General features: G+C 40.4%; 1 protein-coding gene across 1 annotated transcript; it reads left to right on the top strand.

Annotated features, from left to right (window-relative positions):
• The first annotated feature begins 1,162 nt into the window (after positions 1 to 1,162).
• Positions 1,163 to 21,690, top strand: rapsn (receptor-associated protein of the synapse, 43kD). Its single transcript, XM_088996456.1, has 8 exons — positions 1,163 to 1,748; positions 2,177 to 2,515; positions 4,184 to 4,342; positions 10,598 to 10,696; positions 10,778 to 10,900; positions 11,988 to 12,041; positions 12,147 to 12,346; positions 18,815 to 21,690. Exons 1-8 carry the CDS (start codon positions 1,524 to 1,526, stop codon positions 18,885 to 18,887), a joined length of 1,272 nt encoding a protein of 423 aa, XP_088852582.1. The 5' UTR covers positions 1,163 to 1,523; the 3' UTR covers positions 18,888 to 21,690.

Below are 21,690 nucleotides of genomic sequence, written 5' to 3'. Positions count from 1 at the left end.
AACACTGCCCAACTAAAAAAGCATCACAAACGATGCTAAGCTAGAATTAGCGTCATCTACGAGCATGTTAGCCATGGCTTTTACGTTGGTAGCGTGGCTTTTTTTGTAACAAACTTACTACTAGATTTCCACTTTTATTTTATTGATTAGTTTTTGTGTGGGTAATAAACCTGTGTATTCAGTTACAATCAAAGCGAAATCAAGGGGAAAAAAATCGTCGAGCATAGACATTGCTAATTCCGCGTCGCATCTGAGGTGCCTTCCTCTGCTTTTTTTACTGTTGGTCTCCTATGCCCCATTGGTGTGCACATGTTCATATTTGTTCTTATAGATGTTGATATTCCAATGTAGCATCGTTCAGATTTAGCTCCTGAAGCCCAAGCTAATCAAGTATAAGGCTGTATACCTGATTTCCTTGGAATGTGGTGGTTTCTTAAAATCCCCCAGGTACAAGATGCAACCAGAGTGGACTGGTTTTCCCACATGTTGTTTTCCTGATGTACGACAACCAGGCCAGATTAACCAAATGTTTTTTTTTACTGAAACTCTTATCTTTTGGTATATGTTAGACAGTGAGAGGCGAAGATGGTTCTGTCCATACTGGAAAAATAAGAGTTAAAGGAGAGAAAGCAACTACCAAGAGGCCACAACTTTGATCCCATAGATGTGCTGCAGAAGACTGTGCAGCTGAAACCCAAGCCTAGTTACATGTCAGACTTTGTGAACTATTCTAAGCGTCAGTTGCTGACGCTGAGATGAGTGGTGGGGCTTTCTGGGAGCACATATGCGCCTCCATAGGGGCTCCCGTTTCTAAACTTCCAAGATCACAGTCTCACATGCGGAATCTAGGAACCCTGGGAAATAAAACCTGCACCTCACTCCATTGACCAATGTGGGGGTCAGACATAGTTTGTTGTGTTGGTGGTCCAGAGGTATGTGATGGTAAATAATTGGCTGGCATCAATATTTTGTGTGAAGGTGGATTGCTAGGAGCTCTGGTGACCTTGGAGCCGCTTGCTGAGGACAGAGCAGAATTCCTGAAGGGACACATGGTTTGGAGTGACAAGGCCATCTGCTGTAGCGCCAGCACTACAAGAAAGGTGGAGGGGGTTGGACAGAGGGGTGCTGAGAATTCCTTTTGCTCGGGTGTGGAGGGGGTAGATATTCTGGGATATCACTGTTAGCCATCGGCTAGGAACCGTGTTTCTTTGGAGTTTTTCAGATAGAAATCCGCGGAAGAACTTTGAAACGCTTCATGCTCAAGAGGTATTATTGCAGAGTTAAATGGGGAAGATAATGGCCTGGCCAATGAGTTTATCTCGAAGCCAGTGGTGATAATGGTCTCGACTTTGTTAGATCCTGTTTCCTTTCCGTCCCGCTGCAGCCCAACTTGAGAAAACTGGATGTAATAGGCGTTCTGGCACCAAGCTTTCTCAGGGGATCATCTTCAGAGGATCTTCAGTGATCAGCATGGCGGAGTTTTTGTTTCTTGCTGCCCCGTCGAAGTCCCGTGGCCTAAACAAATGACTTTTTTTATGAGGCACCTCAGTACAGAGATGGGCCAGGACCAAACTAAGCAACAGATAGAGAAAGGACTGAGACTGTACCAGTCCAATCAGACTGACAAAGCTCTGCAGGTGTGGACAAAAGTGTTGGAGAAAACCTCGGATCCTGGAGGCAAGTTTCGGGTTTTGGGATGCTTGATCACGGCTCATTCGGAAATGGGAAAATATAAAGATATGCTCAAGGTAAGGCACCCCAACACTGACAACTCATTGGTAACGTGTCAATTGAGTCGCGCTTAAAACGTTTCTTGGCATTCATCTGTAATCTGTGTTACGCAATCAGCAATCTGATCGTATGACATAATTCTAAGAGTCCATACTTCCGAATATCATCATTGTGTCATCGGGACGACTCTGTGCACTAATTGTGCATTTTCACAATGCGCAAGATGTTTTAAAATGGTATCAAATCAAAGGTGATACCTTCTTAGCAGCGCTTCCATGTGCGGCTTGCATTCAATGCAGAGTAAATAAGTGTCCTGCAATCTGATAGTGGGTGTTTGGTATCTTGTTGACATAATCATCCTTAGTTGAGCGCCACTCACTTCTCACCAAACTGAAGAATCATTTTCAAACCATGTTCACATCATCATATGGCACATTCTTCCCAGTATGCCTTGGATCAAATCGACACAGCCAGAGAAATGGAAGATCCGGACTACCTGACCGAGGGTTACCTGAACTTGGCGCGTAGCAACGAGAAACTGTGCGACTTCCACAAAACGGTCTCGTATTGTAAGACTTGTTTAAACATGCAAGGCACCACGGTCAGCCTGCAGCTCAACGGGCAGGTATGTCTCAGCATGGGCAACGCTTTCCTGGGCCTCAGCCTCTTCCAGCAAGCTCTGGAGAGCTACGAGAAAGCCCTACGCTACGCGCACAACAACGATGACAAGATGCTGGAGTGCAGAGTCTGCTGCAGTTTGGGAAACATTTACGTCCATTTGAAGGTAACGCAAATGACATGTCACACATGTGTGTGACAGTATATTGAGTATTCTCCATTAGTGCACTATGACGATTTTAGATCATTCATGTAGCACTTTATCTATATCTATCTTTCTTCGGGTATAACAATCATCTCCCAAACAATGAATGAGAAAATGGGGTTTGATTTAAAATATGTGAGTGCACCAAATCAAATCCTATCACTTTCAAATGTACACTCCTAGAATTGTGTTGTCATTGCAGTACATACAGTATGTATTAAATCATTTGGTATTAGAGAGACGCACAGCCCTAACCTATGTGGAACGATCGCGGCTTGGAATTGAAGTGGATTTATGTGGGACAGGAGATGTGAGACAATCTCTTTTTGTCAATGGATGCTACAGCTTTGTGTTTGCTTTCAAAACCTAGCTTGTAGCAGACGTGCATATTCCGCCATCAGGTCTCTGATCCACCGGTGAAAAGGAGGCTTTCATCCTCTCCTCTTTCATCTAGAACTGCTTCATGTAATAAAGTGTTTGTCTTGTACTCAAACATCATAGAGTACATGGGTGAAGTCGTTAAGTTTGCACAACTGTCCATGTTTTTATGTTCCTGTTGTGTTTATTATTTTGCTTTGTGTTGACTATTATGTGAAACGCTGTGTTACAGCTGCAGCTGTAGTGATAGCGCGATATAAATTAGGATGTATTGTATTATGTACAATACAACGCGTCTATACTTTACTCGAGCTTTCACAATTGCTGGAAATGTAACAGAGCTTTGCAGAACATTTAACATAAAAAATCAACGATACAACAGAATACATAAAATAAAGAGATTTGTTTATTTGATTCTGATTTATAATAATAATACATTACATTTTAAGCGCCTTTCAAAGCTCTCAACAGTCACAGACAAGCACAGGTACTATAATAAATAAAATACAATCACAAATAGAATGCAATAAATAAAATACAATTATAAATACAAGCAAGAGGGAGAGCTAGACAGAAAATGCCATTTTAAATAGGTGGGTTTTAAGATGGGACTTGAAGGTGGGATGAGAATCGATGTTACGAATGTTGAATGATTTCACTAACTTTAAATGGAAGATACATGCCAGATACCCTTTAAGAATTTTGGAGGTTCCACTGTAAAGAAATGGAGTAAAAGCTTCATTTTTTATGCAATTGTGTGGTCTTGTTTGTGTGTTTGTTGTTGTTTTTTTTTGGGAGGGGGTGGCTGAGTCCATACTGGCCGCTATTTGACTTCAAGCATTGATTCTTTTATGGCGAGGCTAAGCAGCGGCCGCAGCCCATTGACATTGACTGGCACGTGCGACTTGATTGTGCAATCACTTAGGCCCACGGATGTGTATTTGAAGAGTATGATAACACCGTGGAGCATCCAAACAAAACATGACCAAGTGTTACTGTAGTGGGCATTGTTAGTCATGAGGACCAGCTTTGGGACCGGGAGGGGGGCGTGATGGCGTACCCTTGACATCAGAGATTTGTAAGAGTAATCCCTCAGCTTCCCGTGGCGTATTGGTTTCAATGGCATTGTGACCATATGGTATGCAGAGTATGCACTCGCCTGTTATTTTATGCCCATGTCCAAAAAAAGTGCACTTTATTTGGACGTTGCTTGATTACGACTTCTATTCATTGAAAATGTGTCACCGACAGGACTACGAGAAAGCCCTGTTCTTCCCATGCAAAGCAGCCGAGCTCGTCAATGACTACGGCAAAGGTTGGAGCCTCAAGTATCGAGCTATGAGTCAGTACCACATGTCTGTGGCCTACAGGAAGCTGGAGCGACTTCCGGATGCCATGGAATGCTGTGAGGTACAGTGGACCCCTGGTACTATATACATTTATGAATATATTGTTTTTTAACTCATTCACTGCCATTGACAAATTTATTCGGGAATTGAAAATATGACGTAGAGCGCCATTCCCGAATTTGTTTGGGTTTTGTTTTTTCATGCTTGGGTGCTGATAAAGCGCTGGCCATGGCTTCTGGCAATGTTTTTCTTTTCCAAAAGAGGACAACATTTTCTTTTTTTCCGTCTTAGCGCTTTGTTCTAGCTTCAGCTGTTGTTAAAGCGCTATATAAACCAATATTGCATTGTACTTTAGAAAGCCGCCCTCATTTCAAGCTCATAACTGCACACCAATATAATTTTGGAATTAACTCTTTTTTTCTCATGAAATAAGAGAGGCTAATGTTTCTTACGCTGCATTGAATGTTTATGTACAGTGAGACCTCAACTTACGAACTTAATTGGTTCCCAGTGTGTAAGGCGAAAAGTGTGTATCTCAAAAAACAATTCCCATAGGAAACCATTAAAATGGGAATAATCCGTTCCCGGGTTTCCATAAAATATACTTTTCAACTAAATAAGCCTTAAAACAACACACAACATACCTTATTCTATGTATAATAAATGTGCTATTGTATTGTAATGAAAGAAATACACTGCATTGTATCATAAAGTCACTTTAATTACATTTGTGATGGTCATTTATGGCTTGATGGAATGGCGTTGGAGGTCGAAGGTCAAAGGGAATTGCTGTTTGGAAAGAGAGGCGCATTACATGACGAATGTAATTAAAGAAATAAACTGTGCTGTAAAATAACGTTTTATTTACCTTTTTGATGGTAGTCGATGGCTTATGGAAGGAGAGTCACCTTCCATAAGGACTGTTGGTAACTTAACCTCTGGTGCTGTTCGGTCGTGTGCTTCTGCCGAAGATCACTGCGCCAGCCGTGGTGGGTGTGTATTATGAAAATAGTGCTTATTATAAGGTTTAATTTTCATAAATTTGACGTTTGTAAGACAAAAAGTTGTTAAGTTGAGGTGTTTGTAAGTTGAGGTCTCACTGGCGTCCTAAAATTCAATATTCTATGAGTACTCGAATTCGAGTGACAATGACAAAAACCCTGGCACTGGAATGGACACATTTTTCCACATCTGGCAGTGAATGAGTTAAACTGTAATTAATTGCCTAGATCTAACATATGATATATTTAAAACTACATTTTCCTTCTGATATTGTGTACCAACTATCATTAAAAGAACTCTTTTCTGCATTCAAATAGCTTTGACACATTTTTGCACGTCTGGCAATGAATGAGTTAATTTAATTAAAGTTTGTTACAAAATCCATCTTAAAAGTCAACCTGTGAACCGAGGTTTCAGGCTGGTAGAGATGTTTTACAGCACCACATTTTTAGCTGTGAATTTGTCCAAGTCACATAGAAAATGACAAAATATGTTATTTTTTTGAACCAATTTGTCAAGTTTAAATTGAAGACATTGATTTTCACTTCGCAATGACTTCCAGTTTAGTAAGGAAGTCTGTTTTTCCGACGACTGCCGACGGTAAAATGAGGTCTTTGGCCTTACTGATGTCAAAGCTGTCGATGCAATAGTCGCTTGGGTGCCAACAGGTGCGAGCACCAGTTGTTGTCTTGTTCTAGACCTTAGACCTCCACCAAAATATGCCCATCGAAGACCTGATTTAAAGTGTTAATGAAGAGAGGCCCTTCAGTCTCCGCTCTTTGTTCTAATTATGTGCTGTGGAAGGGAATAAATGTATGTCACCGACTTGGCATGAAAATGTAACAAAATAACAGGATGCTTTTCACATTTATCACATTTGCCAAATGCATTTCACCATCATTTACACATCCGGTCATATGGTATTTAAAATATGTGTGTACTAGAGGGTGCTTGAAGGTGAGTTTAAAAATATCTCAAAGGAGTATTTTGAAAACATGCTGGTGTTAGATGTATAAATGGAGTTCCACTGAAGTTGTAATATTGTGTTAAACATAAATAAAAACAGAATTAAATGATTTTGCAAATCATGTTAAACCTTTATTGAATACATCAAAGGTAAGTTGCTTCAGTGCTATATTTTGGATGGAATGTATGTTTAAAGGACAACCGACACCTTCGGACAAGTTGTGTCCATAATTTGTAAAATCACTTCAAATGAATTCTACTGAGCGCATTTTACAAAGATTCCACCGCATTTAGCTATATTTTACATTTTAAGACTCACGCTGAATATTCAGGAAGTCTTGTTTTCGAGTTGATGACGATGCCTGAAGTAACGTCACATTTGGAATGCCCTGGACCGAGAAAGCGACACACAATGCATTTTGGGTACTTTTTTTCGTCTGAAAACACTGTGTTCATCGCGAAATTAGAAGGAAAACTGCATAAATAATGCGATGGTGAATTGTTGTGTGTCACAGCCAATTGCTGTACCACGCATAAAGAAGCTGTAAGTTTACACAAATTCCCAGCAGACAAATCAGCCCGGCTGACGGCTCGAATTGATCGATTGCAAACATTTATGCTTTCCTCTTCAGAACTGTTTGAATCATATTCATAACTGGATGAGTAACAAGAAAGCATCTTCTCCGAATCTGAACTGTCTGAAGCCATTGTTTTGATTCTGGAGTAAGGCCGTTTGTGAAGGAGTATCCTGGCGTGACGTCACGAACAAGGGGGTGGGACTTTCTGAATCTCCCCAGTTCCAAGCTCATTTTGTGGCAGTTTTGGGACACTTTAAGTCTTGGATTTGACTAAAAATATCAACCTGTGTTTTGGGTAATTTAGATGCTATAAACCTTTTTTCTGATGTCAGTTAGGAAACAAAAAAATGGTGTCGGTCTCTCTGGAGCAAGGCAGTGTGTGACCAATAGTGATGTCACGAACAAGGGGGCGGGACCTTCTGAAACTCGGCATCTCTGGGGTCATTTTGAAGAAGTTTTGGGACACTTTAAGTCATTTTTATTGGTATTTTGCATTTGACTAAAAATATCAGCCTGCATGTTTTGGGTATTTTAGATGCTATAAAACGTTTTTTCTGATGTCAGTTAGGAAACAACAAAAAAATGGTGTCGGTTGTCCTATAACTCATTCACTGCCAGACATGTGCAAAAACTTCAGTGCCAGGGTTTTTGTCATTGTCACTCGAATTCCAAGACCCACAGAATATTGAGTTTTAGGACTACATCAACATTCAATATAGTGTTAGAAGACATAGACTCTTTTCTTTAATCAGAAAGAAATGGTTAATTCCTAAATTACGTGGGTCTGGAGTTATATGAGCTTGAAATGAGGGCTGTCCAAAATACAATGCAATACATACAGTACATATTGGTTTACATCGCGATTTAACAACAGCTGAACAACTAACATGGAAAAAAGGGAAATACTGCCCCCTCGTGGAAAAGAAAAAAACATTGCCAGAGGCCATCGCCAAGCATGAAAAACCCGAACAAATTCAGGAATGGCTCTCTACGTCATATTTTCAATTCCCGAATAAATTTGTGAATGGCAGTGAATGAGTTAAACAAGACAATATATCTTCAAATCTTTTTCTCAAACAGTCACAAACATTTAATTTTATGGCTGCAAGATGTTCCAAAAAAGCTACAGGGTCAAATTTACCACGGTTTTAGATCACCTTTTCTTTTCACAAAAACAAGTAAATGTTTTGTAACAAGGTCGCTCATTTTTGAAGTTTAGTAAGTGGAATTCTTTCTCATTCTTGCTTGATGTTGATCAGATATGTAGTAGTCTGGGGTCTCCCATTTTAGTCTTCATGATGACCCTTTTTCAATGTGAGACGTGTTTGGACTGCAGGCAGGCCAGTCACATACCTACACAGTTTTATGACCAAACCCCTCTGTTTTACATGTTTTACACATCCCAACTGTGATTTATCTGACTGAAATAAGCAAGCTTGTCCGTGTCGCTTCGTTTGTAGTATTTTTCTCCAAATCCTTTATGTACCCGTCAGCATAAACTGTCTCTCAATATTTGTGTAAGTTACCCATTCCATAGGCACTAAAACAGCCTCATATCATCACAGCCACTGGCTTTTGGACTTTGTGTCAGACTAATTCTTCTTTGCCCCAGAAGAGATGACATCCGTAATTTCAAGAACCATTTGATATGTGGACACGTCAGACCGCAGCACTCTTTCCCACATTGCATCAGAGAACCCGACAATGAAATGGCTTTTGCTTTGCTATGGAGTTTCAATTTGCACCTATGGATGTTGTGGCTAATTGTATTGACTGACATTGGCATTCTGAAGTATTCCTGAGCCATGTTGTGATAAACTTTATACAGTAAAGTCTCGTTATATCGATATCCAAGGGAGTCCGAAAAAATATCGATATAACCGGGACTATCGATATATCCGATCCTGCGCCGAACTGCATTAAACAAAAGCCGCCAAAAGAGGGCAGCCAAGCGCCATATAAGAAACGGAGCTGGCCATTAGCTCCCTTTTTTGTTCCCCCAATGTTGCCTCAAAATGGTACATATAATTCTTTAATGATTGTAAACATGTATGCTTTAATCTTCAGAACTACAGTGTATTTGAAACATATTCATAACTGGATGTGTAACAAGAAAGCATATTATCCGAATCTGAAGCCATTGTTTGGATTCACAAGCAATGCAAGACGTCTTGGCGTGAAGTCATTTTTATTTGCATTTGAATAAAAAGTGACATCGGCTGTCCTTTAATACACAGTATGGAATGTTAATAATTTTCAAAATCATCGCGCTTCAGCAGACAAAACAAGAAACATTGTTGCAAAAAACGATTGCATTCATATACAGTACAGTGGGCATGTACATAACACAACAGGGAAACTGCAACGCTTACATCTTACTGTATTATGTATACAATTTAAAAAAGTCATCAATCTTCTTCTGCTTCCCATTTTTACCTTTTAACACAAACACTTCAATCTCGTCTGCTACACACGAGCTAGCGTCTGAAAATGAAAATGGCTCTGCTACATTGGTGCTGGGCACGTAACCAAGTCACCTGACCAAGTCGACCAATGGCGCGACTGATGGCGTGACACGTAACCAAGACACGTGACCAAGGTGACCAATGGCGCGACCGATGGCGTGTCACGTGACAAAGTCACACGGCCAAGTCGACCAATAGCGCGACCGATGGCGGCTCATGTGACCAAGTCGACCAATGGTGCGACCGATGGCGGCTCACGTAACAAGACACGTGACCAAGTTGACCAATGGCGCGACGGATATATCGATGTAAACAACAAAAATGGCCGGCGGGGGATGAAAAGGAGCACCGTAATAACGGGATTATCGTAACAACCGGGTATCGTACTAAACGGTACTAATTATACATAAAAAGACTAGAAATGTGCAAGGGAAATGAAAATAATATCGTAATAAGCGGTACTATCGATATAACCGATATCGATATAACGAGACGTTACTGTATATTAATGCTGATTTTAGATGCAGGTATTCAACTTAGGTTTGGGGCCTTGCCACTTACATGCAGTGTGTATCTACCCCGGTCAAGGATGATGCTTCGTAATGATGTCCAAGATGTTTATTGTGGAACACAGTCGTCTGTGTGGAACACTGTGAAAACTAAAATACATTCAAAACAACAAACGACATTATTATAATAAGTTCGACAAGACATACAATAAATGAGCAAATTAATAACGTACCGTGTGCACCTTGTAAACCGCAAGTAAACAAACTTTAAGACTTTATCGTTCCATTTCTCCGGCGATTTCTCACGCAATTTGTCTCGTTTTGTCTCTCTCAAGCGATTTCTCTCGTGGGACGCTGAACCGGAAGTGATCATGACAAAATAAGTAAAGTCTCGTTATATCGATATTCAAGGGAGTCCGAAAAAATATCGATATAACCGGGACTATCGATATATCCGACCCTGTTTGCATGTAATTTTCTCCGTGCGTGCATAGAAATAGTATCGATAAAACCGGGACTATCGATATATCCGATATCGATGTAACGAGACTTTACTGTATTATAAATAAAGTATTGAAGACGATTTGAAGAAAAACATACATATGAAGGTTAACATAGAAACATTAAACAACTTTAGAAAACAACGAGCTCAAATAAATTACATTGTTGTTGTCATGGCAACCAATGACATTATTGGCGCCAGTTACACAATGATTTTTCCAGATTCTCTGAACGTTTTGATGTTGTAATAAAACTAAGTTGTGGACTTTCCTCTCACAATGATTCCCTCCCGTAGGAATCAATGAAAATTGCTCTGCAGCATGGTGACCGCCCCCTGCAGGCTTTATGCTTACTGAATTTTGCAGACATACACCGCTATCGGCGTGACTTTGATGTAAGTACTTTATGCTTTTTAACCTGATCTGTCAAATAAGCTTTGATCGAACCCGTAATTGTATCTTTTTAAACATTCCAGAAAGCATTCCCTCGTTACGAGTCGGCTTTGGGTATCATGACTGAGATTGGGAATCGACTTGGCCAAGCCCATGTGCAGCTGGCAGTGGCAAAGTGTTGGCTTCTGCTGAAGGAATATGTTAAGGTATTGAAATTACCACTAACATAAATGCAGTAGTTTATCTGTTAGCTGTCCCGTTTCGTTGTAAAACAAACATGCCATCAAGAGGTGTACCAGAAAAAAACATTTGGTACACCTGTACAAATTGATCAAATCCCAACCTATGATGACCATTATGACTGCTTATGTATCGCGAGCCTCGTGTACCTTCAAGATCACTTTTCACAAGACCCTAAAAAATTGCACCTTTTTCATTCATTAAGATTTTCCACACTTAGGATTGGTAAAAAAAACAGCCAAAAATGTAGATTTGTGAGAAAAAAATCAAGTTTCAAAATTGGGAAGACGAGTTCTTGGCCCAAAGTTAGGAATTATGTGTTTTTGTATATTAACAAAAAGATTTAAATATCCTCGAATCTGATCATATCAAATGGAATGGAATCGCTCCGTTTAAAAGTATAGCCCTATACCTTTAGATTCTTTTTGAAAAAAAAAACCAACACATTTACCGATACATTTATCCATTTGGTTGTAAAAGGACACTAAGAAACTCATTAGATTAGGTCCTTTCGACTTGAGCTACACCATGTCCACACCTTAGAAAGGAGCACCGCTGCATATGTGGAACTGTCGCGGCTTGGAATTGAAGCGGATTTACGCGGGACAGGAGATGTGAGACAATCTCTTTTTGTCAATGGATGCTACTGCTTCGTGTTTGCTTTCAACATTTAGTTGTAGCAGATGTGCACATTCCACCATGACGTCCCTGATCCACTGGTCAGAAGGAGGCTTTGATCCTCTCCTTTGATCTAGAATTGCTTCATGCGAAAAAAAGAGGTTGCAGAAAGTGCGTAGAATTGAATGACTGCCAGTGTCTTTGTGTTGTCATATTATTATTGTTATTTTTTTGTTTTGTTTTGACTTCAAGATGGTGCCGCGAGAGTGGCTGCCTTTACAGCAGCTCCTGTATTTTGTTTTTATACTTCTTCCTTTCCTTTCCTCTTACTTTCATCACTTTGCTGCTGTGAAATGTAAATTTCTCCAGTGTGAGACTAATAAAGTCTAATATGAAATAAATCATGAAAATTATGAATTACATTTTATTTTTCAGGCCCTGGATTCTTTAGAGAGAGCACAGACCCTGGCAGATGGAATGGGAAACAAGGTGTGTGATGATCCTCACGTACAACGTAAAAAAAAAAACACACAAAAAAACCATGGATGGCAGGACCTACTACACTGATGACCTTGTTTTGTTTGTGCCATCAAGCTGTGCACATTGAAGGCCCATTGCCTGAGAGAGGGCATCTATAGGAGTCAGGGCAGACAGGAGGAGTTGCGTGAGCAGGTGGTGAAGTTCCTGCAGTGTGTGGAGGAGCTGGAGCTCTACTGCGGCATGTGCGGCGAGTCCATCGGGGACAGGGACCAAAAGCTGCAGGCCTTGCCCTGTTCCCACATTTTCCACCTGAAGTGAGTATCGACCAGGGTTGTACTTTGGGATTCTTTCTCGTAGTTTTTGATTTTTGTTTTAAAATTCGAGACGTTTTAATTACTTTTCAGAGCAGGTTTGTTCGTTTTCATTTGTATCTTTAAAATATTTGTTGTTGTTTTTTATCTCATTTTAGTACAGGGGTCGGGAATCTTTTTGACTAAGAGAGCAATAAAAGTAAAATATTTAGACGCGCACACACACACACACACACACACACACACACACACACACACACACACACACACACACACACACACACACACACACACACACACACACACACTCTCTTGGCAGTCCATCGAAGTCGAGGATGACGTCGCTTCCATTGCTTTGTGGGGTATTGGACAGTGGTTATTGGCGCTGGCGGCGATGCCACTGTAGGTGACTATGAAGCCCGATTCTGGAGCCACAAATCCTGCCACATTCAGGACATGTGAGGCCAGGACCGGGCTGGCGAGACGGTACTGAAGCAGCACAAAGGTGTCTTTGCTCGTGCCGCACGATCCTCCTCTGGGTGCGCTTGTCTTCAAGTTGTGTCACCCCTTCGTGGCATAAGGAGCGCCACAGTGGCCTGTTCGCTGCAGCAGACTCCAGATCGCTGGGCTTGATGTTGCAGTTCTTTAGAGTCTGTTTAAGCTGGTCTTTGTATCGCAGCTTAGGACCACCAGGGTTCCTCTTCGCTGACAAGAGTTGTCCATAAAGCACCTGTCGAGGCAAGCGGCAGCTAGGCATCCGGATGACATGTCCAACCCACCGAAGTTGCCTCTTTGCCAGTATGGCCTCGATACTGGTGGAGGCAGTGCGTTGAAGGATGTCGGTGTGTGGAACACGATCCTGCCAGGTGATGCCAAGGATTCGTTGGAGGCACCTGATGTGGAATGCATCAAGGCGTCTCACATGGCGTCGATAGATGGTCCAGGCTTCTGCGCCATATAGCAGCGTGGACACACACACTGCTTGGTAGACTGCGACTTTTGTTGGAGTTCTTAAGTGGTTGTTTTCGAACACACGAGTACGCAATCTGCCAAAAGCTTTGGAGGCTTGATGGATGCGGGCCTGGACGTCATCATCAATTAGACAGGAGGGTGTTAGAATGCTGCCGAGGTAGCTGAATTGTTGGACAACCTTGAGGGGTGTGCCACTGAGGAACAACCGGGTATCGTACTAAACGGTACTAATTATACATAAAAAGACTAGAAATGTGCAAGGGAAATGAAAATAATATCGTAATAAGCGGTACTATCGATATAACCGATATCGATATAACGAGACTTTACTGTATATTAATGCTGATTTTAGATGCAGGTATTCAACTTAGGTTTGGGGCCTTGCCACTTACATGCAGTGTGTATCTACCCCGGTCAAGGATGATGCTTCGTAATGATGTCCAAGATGTTTATTGTGGAACACAGTCGTCTGTGTGGAACACTGTGAAAACTAAAATACATTCAAAACAACAAACGACATTATTATAATAAGTTCGACAAGACATACAATAAATGAGCAAATTAATAACGTACCGTGTGCACCTTGTAAACCGCAAGTAAACAAACTTTAAGACTTTATCGTTCCATTTCTCCGGCGATTTCTCACGCAATTTGTCTCGTTTTGTCTCTCTCAAGCGATTTCTCTCGTGGGACGCTGAACCGGAAGTGATCATGACAAAATAATTAAAGTCTCGTTATATCGATATTCAAGGGAGTCCGAAAAAATATCGATATAACCGGGACTATCGATATATCCGACCCTGTTTGCATGTAATTTTCTCCGTGCGTGCATAGAAATAGTATCGATATAACCGGGACTATCGATATATCCGATATCGATGTAACGAGACTTTACTGTATTATAAATAAAGTATTGAAGACGATTTGAAGAAAAACATACATATGAAGGTTAACATAGAAACATTAAACAACTTTAGAAAACAACGAGCTCAAATAAATTACATTGTTGTTGTCATGGCAACCAATGACATTATTGGCGCCAGTTACACAGTGATTTTTCCAGATTCTCTGAACGTTTTGATGTTGTAATAAAACTAAGTTGTGGACTTTCCTCTCACAATGATTCCCTCCCGTAGGAATCAATGAAAATTGCTCTGCAGCATGGTGACCGCCCCCTGCAGGCTTTATGCTTACTGAATTTTGCAGACATCCACCGCTATCGGCGTGACTTTGATGTAAGTACTTTATGCTTTTTAACCTGATCTGTCAAATAAGCTTTGATCGAACCCGTAATTGTATCTTTTTAAACATTCCAGAAAGCATTCCCTCGTTACGAGTCGGCTTTGGGTATCATGACTGAGATTGGGAATCGACTTGGCCAAGCCCATGTGCAGCTGGCAGTGGCAAAGTGTTGGCTTCTGCTGAAGGAATATGTTAAGGTATTGAAATTACCACTAACATAAATGCAGTAGTTTATCTGTTAGCTGTCCCGTTTCGTTGTAAAACAAACATGCCATCAAGAGGTGTACCAGAAAAAAACATTTGGTAGACCTGTACAAATTGATCAAATCCCAACCTATGATGACCATTATGACTGCTTATGTATCGCGAGCCTCGTGTACCTTCAAGATCACTTTTCACAAGACCCTAAAAATTGCACCTTTTTCATTCATTAAGATTTTCCACACTTAGGATTGGTAAAAAAAACACCCAAAAATGTAGATTTGTGAGAAAAAAATCAAGTTTCAAAATTGGGAAGAGGAGTTCTTGGCCCAAAGTTAGGAATTATGTGTTTTTGTATATTAACAAAAAGATTTAAATATCCTCGAATCTGATCATATCAAATGGAATGGAATCGCTCCGTTTAAAAGTATAGCCCTATACCTTTAGATTCTTTTTGAAAAAAAAAACAACACATTTACCGATACATTTATCCATTTGGTTGTAAAAGGACACTAAGAAACTCATTAGATTAGGTCCTTTCGACTTGAGCTACACACCATATCCACACCTTAGAAAGGAGCACCGCTGCATATGTGGAACTGTCGCGGCTTGGAATTGAAGCAGATTTACGCGGGACAGGAGATGTGAGACAATCTCTTTTTGTCAATGGATGCTACTGCTTCGTGTTTGCTTTCAACATTTAGTAGTAGCAGACGTGCACATTCCACCATGACGTCCCTGATCCACTGGTCAGAAGGAGGCTTTGATCCTCTCCTTTGATCTAGAATTGCTTCATGCGAAAAAAGAGGGTGCAGAAAGTGCGTAGAATTGAATGACTGCCTGTGTCTTTGTGTTGTCATATTATTGTTATTTTTTTGTTTTGTTTGCCTCTGTTTGACTGCCTTTACAGCAGCTCCAGTATTTTGTTTTTATACTTCTTCCTTTCCTTTCCTCTTACTTTCATCACTTTGCTGCTGTGAAATGTAAATTTCTCCAGTGTGAGACTAATAAAGTCTAATATGAAATAAATCATGAAAATTATGAATTACATTTTATTTTTCAGGCCCTGGATTCTTTAGAGAGAGCACAGACCCTGGCAGATGGAATGGGAAACAAGGTGTGTGATGATCCTCACGTACAACGTAAAAAAAAAACACACAAAAAAACCATGGATGGCAGGACCTACTACACTGATGACCTTGTTTTGTTTGTGCCATCAAGCTGTGCACATTGAAGGCCCATTGCCTGAGAGAGGGCATCTATAGGAGTCAGGGCAGACAGGAGGAGTTGCGTGAGCAGGTGGTGAAGTTCCTGCAGTGTGTGGAGGAGCTGGAGCTCTACTGCGGCATGTGCGGCGAGTCCATCGGGGACAGGGACCAAAAGCTGCAGGCCTTGCCCTGTTCCCACATTTTCCACCTGAAGTGAGTATCGACCAGGGTTGTACTTTGGGATTCTTTCTCGTAGTTTTTGATTTTTGTTTTAAAATTCGAGACGTTTTAATTACTTTTCAGAGCAGGTTTGTTCGTTTTTATTTGTATCTTTAAAATATTTGTTGTTGTTTTTTACCTCATTTTAGTACAGGGGTCGGGAACCTTTTTGACTAAGAGAGCAATAAAAGTAAAATATTTAGACGCGCACACACACACACACACACACACACACAAAAGGACAACCAACGTCACTTTTTTGTTTCCTAACTGACATCAGAAAAACGTTTTATAGCATCTAAAATACCCAAAACACGCAGGCTGATATTTTTAGTCAAATGCAAAACACCAATAAAAATGACTTAAAGTGTCCAAAATCTGCAAAAAATTGAGCTGCAAATTGGACATTTTCAGAAAGTTCCGCCCCCAGTTCGTGACGTTATGCCAAGACGTCTTGCATTGCTGCAGAATCAAAACAATGGCTTCAGATTCCGAGAATATGCTTTCTTGTTACACATCCAGTTATGAATATGATTCAAATAGTTCTGAAGAAGAAAGCATACATGTTTGCAATCGATTAAAGAATTTATTCTGTGTCATTTTGAGGCAACATTGGGGGGAAATGGATCACCAAAAAAGAGGCAGACATTGGCGACCGAGCTCCTGTGAGGAATTAATCAGCCCGTTTCCACAATGATAAATTCCTTATATGGAGCTTGGTCGCCCTCTTCTGGCTCTTTTTGGTGCAACATGACGTTTTCAGACCAAACAAGCACAGCAAAATGCATTGACGTGATGGAAGGACTGCTACAATATGTCCTTTTTTCGGTCAGGGGCGTTCCTTCAGTGACGTCACGTACGGACTCGTCACCAACTCAAAAACAAGACTTCCGGAATATTCAGCGAGAGTCTTAAAACGTAAAATATAGCTATATGCGGTGGAATCTTTGTAAAATACGCTCAGTAGAAGTCATTTGAAGACATTTTACAAATTATGGACACAACTTGTCCGGAGACGTCGGTTGTCCTTTAAAATAACTGTGATAATATGAATAGTTTTCCGTTCCTCATGATTGGTAAAAAAATCCAGCCAAACTATCGCAATGAAAGTCAACTTGCCGGGTCCATAGGCGAAGCTACTGCTAGCTAGCCTGAGCACTGCTCATTAGCTTGCATGTTTGCTTTCTGCTGTCTCTCACAGAAGTATATTGATGCTAACGTAGCATGAGGCTTGTCATAGTGCCACTGATATTCGACTGTGTCATCAATGGTATTGTTTATTGCAAATTAGAATCACGACAGAACATTTTCTCTCCACAAAGTTTTTTTACTCGTCATGCTTATTTAAAGGGGGAGTTTACCTATTACGACATCAACAACCATAGGTCAGTATCATCCAATCAAAATTGCGCTTTCTACAAACGGCCGCCTAAACAGGAAATGAAGAGCAAAAAGGCGAGAATATGTACAGTATTTAGTTTTATCGGCGAGCCATAGGTTCCTGACACCTGTTTTAGTACATATTAGTTCTGGTTGGTCGCTTTATATGGAGCCCATGTTCACACATTTTCCACCTCAAATGGGTATCGATCAGAGCTATCAGAGTTCGAGATTTTCCATCACATTTGGTTATTTTGTTTCTCAAAATTACATTTAATTTACCATATTTTCTGCATTAGAAGCGCACCTAAAAGAAAAGATTTTTTTCAAAAGCTGACCATGTGCCTCATAATCCGGCATGCTTTATGTATGGCAAACGTTTTAAAATATGTCATTCATTGAAGGTGCCCCTCATAATGCGGTGCACCTTATGTATGGAAAATATTTTTAAATCTGTCATTCGTTGAAGGTCTTATATTCCAGAAAATGTGGTAATCCGTTTTTATCGCAGATTTGTTTATTTTAAATCAGCTTAAATTCATGTTTGAAAATAATTGACAAACAGGACATTTTTTGGTACAATAATAGTTAGCATTACAAAATTTACTGAGCTGTCACATTTTGAAAATAGACTCAAGGTTGGAATTTGATGACAATGTCTCATCAATGTTAGTTTCAATTATTCCCTTCATTTTAACTCATTCACTGCCAGACGATGTGCAAAACGGTGCTGGTGGTGGATGTTTAAACGGAATTCCACTGACGTTGGAATATCGTGTTCAACATAAATAAAAACAGAATTAAATGAATTTACAAATCATTTTCAACCTTTATTGAATTGAAAACATTAACTCATTCACTGCCAGACATGCAAACGTGTCCACTCCAGTGCCAGGGTTTTTGGTATTGTTCTTTGAATTCCAGGACACACAGAATATTGAGTTTTAGGATTACATAAACATTCAATACACATTTAGAAACCTTAGACTCTCTTCTTTCATCAGAAAAAAAAAGAGTTACTTCCTAAATTATATGGGTCTGGAGTTATATGAGTTTGAAATAAGGGCGGCTGTCCAAAATACAATGCATTATATAAGTATTGATTTATAGTTGTCCCCGTGATATCATATATTCAATTCCTGAATACATTTGTGAATGGCAGTGAATGAGTTAATAACCCTGGTATGAATTCCTTGTTGACATTCAACTTTGGGATCACTTTTCAGTCAAATGTTCTTTATTCTTCCAGGTGTCTGCAGACTAACGGGACAAAAGGTTGTCCAAAGTGTTTCAAGAACTCCATGAAACCAGGATTCGTGTGATTTTGGCTGCCGTGTTTGACTTAGGGATCTCCAAATACGATGCACCGATGCCTCACAAGGTGCCAATCGGCCTTGACAGAAACGGGCAGCCTAAGGGAAGAGATGACAATCTTTGACAGGGTTGTAATTCGTGGCCGTGTGCTGGGGGTGGGGTGCTGAACGGAAGCAATGCCTCCCCGTTCTGAGGATTCTGTCATCTTCTTGACTGACATCGGTGTGGAAGTGAGTTAAGAGAACGGGGTAGGTCAAAATGCCATTAGCTACATTTTAATCCAGGCTGGAGTATTTGGACTTTGGTTGCTGCAAAGGTGAGAGGAAGTAGCAAAGCATTTGGACCGTACACTGGACATATTTTTAAATGTGTGCTATTGTATGCATCGATAATATACAATAAGAGGTTCTGTCACCGTTACATTTTATGCATATTAAAATTTTAGCCGCATGATATTATATTCTTATACATACAGTAATGTCAACATTTTAAATAACGTGAGGTGTTCTGTTGGAACTTAACAAGACAGATGTCTTTCAAAATACAGTGATACCTCAGCTCACATACTTAATTGGTTCCCAGGTGTGTGTGAGGCGAATTTCGTCTTCCGAACATTTATTTCCCAAAAGAAACAATTAAATATTCGAATAATCCATTCCAAGGTCCCCATAAAACATAATTTTCTCCTAAATAAGCCTGAAAACTACACAAAATATACCTTATCTTATGGATAATAAATGTGCTATTGTATTGTCTTCTTCTTTTCCTTTCGGCTTCTCCCTTCAGGGGTCGCCACAGCGAATCAATGTCCTCCATCTATCCCGGTTTTGTGTATCCTCTTCTCTCACAGTGCTATTGTATTGTAATGGAAGAAATAAACTGTACTGTATAATAAAATTGTTTTATTTACCTTTGTGATGGTTGATGTAGTTGCCTCTTGATGATATCCGAGTGAAGTTGCCGTGCTTTCTCGGTGATAATACCCTCACTCACACGGTCCCCTGGTCGTTGCTTTTCGTGAATCCAAATCAACAGAAGTTTTTCAACCTCTTCAATTGCCTGAGACTGTTGGTTGGATAACACAGAAACACTCTTAGCCACACGTAGCAATGGCCGACTTAGTGTACTGGTACTGGGATGCTAAAGTCACACAAACGCACACCTCTTTTGTGTTTTTCGATGATCTTCTGCTCAACCGTAATTTCCTTTTGTGTCCTCTTCAGTTTAACACTAGCCTGTCGTGGGGTCTTTTTCCGTCCCATAATCGCAAAAGTACTCCACTCGATAACAAACCATGTCTGCACTCCAAGAAAGAGGGTGTGGAAAACACGTCCGCCAGCCACCGTGGCACTGTTCAACCATGTGGTTTGGTGTTCATCCACCGACAACTAGTCCGCCAGCCACCGTGGCGCTGTGTGGTTTGGTTCGTCCGCCCAAAACTAGTTCGTTAGCCAAGACTATATGCTCGCGAATTTAATGTTCGTGAGGCAAAAAGTTTGTGAGCTAAAGCATTGGTAAGCCAAGGTATCACTGGATGTATATGCAGCTGTTTTGTCCTTAACATTCAAGAGCCGGATCAATGCACATTATGTTCTTCATAGAAATTCCTTTTTCTGTGCAAATCTCTGACACTGGTAGTGAGGGAGAGAGGTGGTGTTCTATATCTTGCAAGAAGAGGGGCGTTACCGCTCATAGCTGAATCTTTCATTCTATCAAAACAAGTCAGTTTCCTGTCACCGCATGTCTGCAGTTGTCCCCGTGATCCACCGGCTTTGCTTTGTGTTTCCGCTACAAATGTCCTTGCGTACACTACTTTTCTGCTTCTGTTGTTTGTTCCATTTTCTTTTCACGTCGAATAAATGTACCCAACTGTTCAATGGATTCTATCTTGTTTACAAAATAAAAACAAGGGGAGAACAAAAAGAAATTGAACATTTATTTTATTTATTGCATTGTATTTGTGCTTGTCTGTGACTGTGAGTGCTTTGAAAGGTGCTTAAAATGTAATGTACAGTAAAGTCTCGTTCTATCGATATCGGTTATATTGATAGTACTGCATATTACAATACCATTTTCATTTCCCGGAAAATTTCTAGTCTTTTGTATAATTAGTTCCGTTTAGTAAGATACCGGGTTACGATAATCCGGTTACTACGGTGCCCTTTTCATCTCCCACCAGCCATTTTGCTCTGCTTATATCGATACAAAATCAGTTTAAAGGACAACCGACATCACTTTTTTGTTTCCTAACTGACATCAGAAAAACGTTTTATAGCATCTAAAATACCCAAAACGCGCAGTCTGATATTTTTAGTCAAATGCAAAACACCAATAAAAATGACTTAAAGTGTCCAAAATCTGCAAAAAAAAAAATGAATGCGGCAGTGGCCAGTTTACGAAGGTCCCGCCCCTTTGTTCGTGACGTCACCCAAAGATGTCTTATCTTGCTGGAGAATCAAAACAATGGCTTCAGATTCAGAGAATATGCTTTCTTGTTACTCATCCAGTTATGAATATGATTCAAATAGTTCTGAAGAGGAAAGCATACATATTTGCAATCGATTAAATAATTTATTCCGTTCCATTTTGAGGCAATAGGGGGGGAAATGTCGCACTAAAAAAGAGGCAGAAAATGGCGACAAAGCTCCGTGTAAGGAATTAATCAGCCCGTTTCCACATGCTGATTAATTCCTTACACTGAGCTTTGTCGCCCTCTTCTGCCTCTTTTTGGTGCAACACGAAGTTTTCAGACCAAACAAGTACAGCAAAATGCATTGACGTGATGGAAGGACTGCTACAATGTGTCCTTTT

Source organism: Hippocampus bargibanti, linkage group LG05, assembly GCF_051943395.1.
Source record: "Hippocampus bargibanti isolate YZ-2025 linkage group LG05, ASM5194339v1, whole genome shotgun sequence".
Taxonomy (NCBI): domain Eukaryota; kingdom Metazoa; phylum Chordata; class Actinopteri; order Syngnathiformes; family Syngnathidae; genus Hippocampus; species Hippocampus bargibanti.
This window is presented reverse-complemented; position numbering and strand designations above follow the sequence as displayed.

What these genes read in the sequence shown, in the direction of transcription:
- rapsn (XM_088996456.1), top strand. Translation starts at nt 1,524, where the DNA reads ATGACTTTTTTTATGAGGCACCTCAGTACAGAGATGGGCCAGGACCAA. An exon ending in AATATAAAGATATGCTCAAG is followed by an intron (nt 1,749 to 2,176) that starts GTAAGGCACCCC and finishes CATTCTTCCCAG; the next exon opens with TATGCCTTGGATCAAATCGA. An exon ending in ACATTTACGTCCATTTGAAG is followed by an intron (nt 2,516 to 4,183) that starts GTAACGCAAATG and finishes TGTCACCGACAG; the next exon opens with GACTACGAGAAAGCCCTGTT.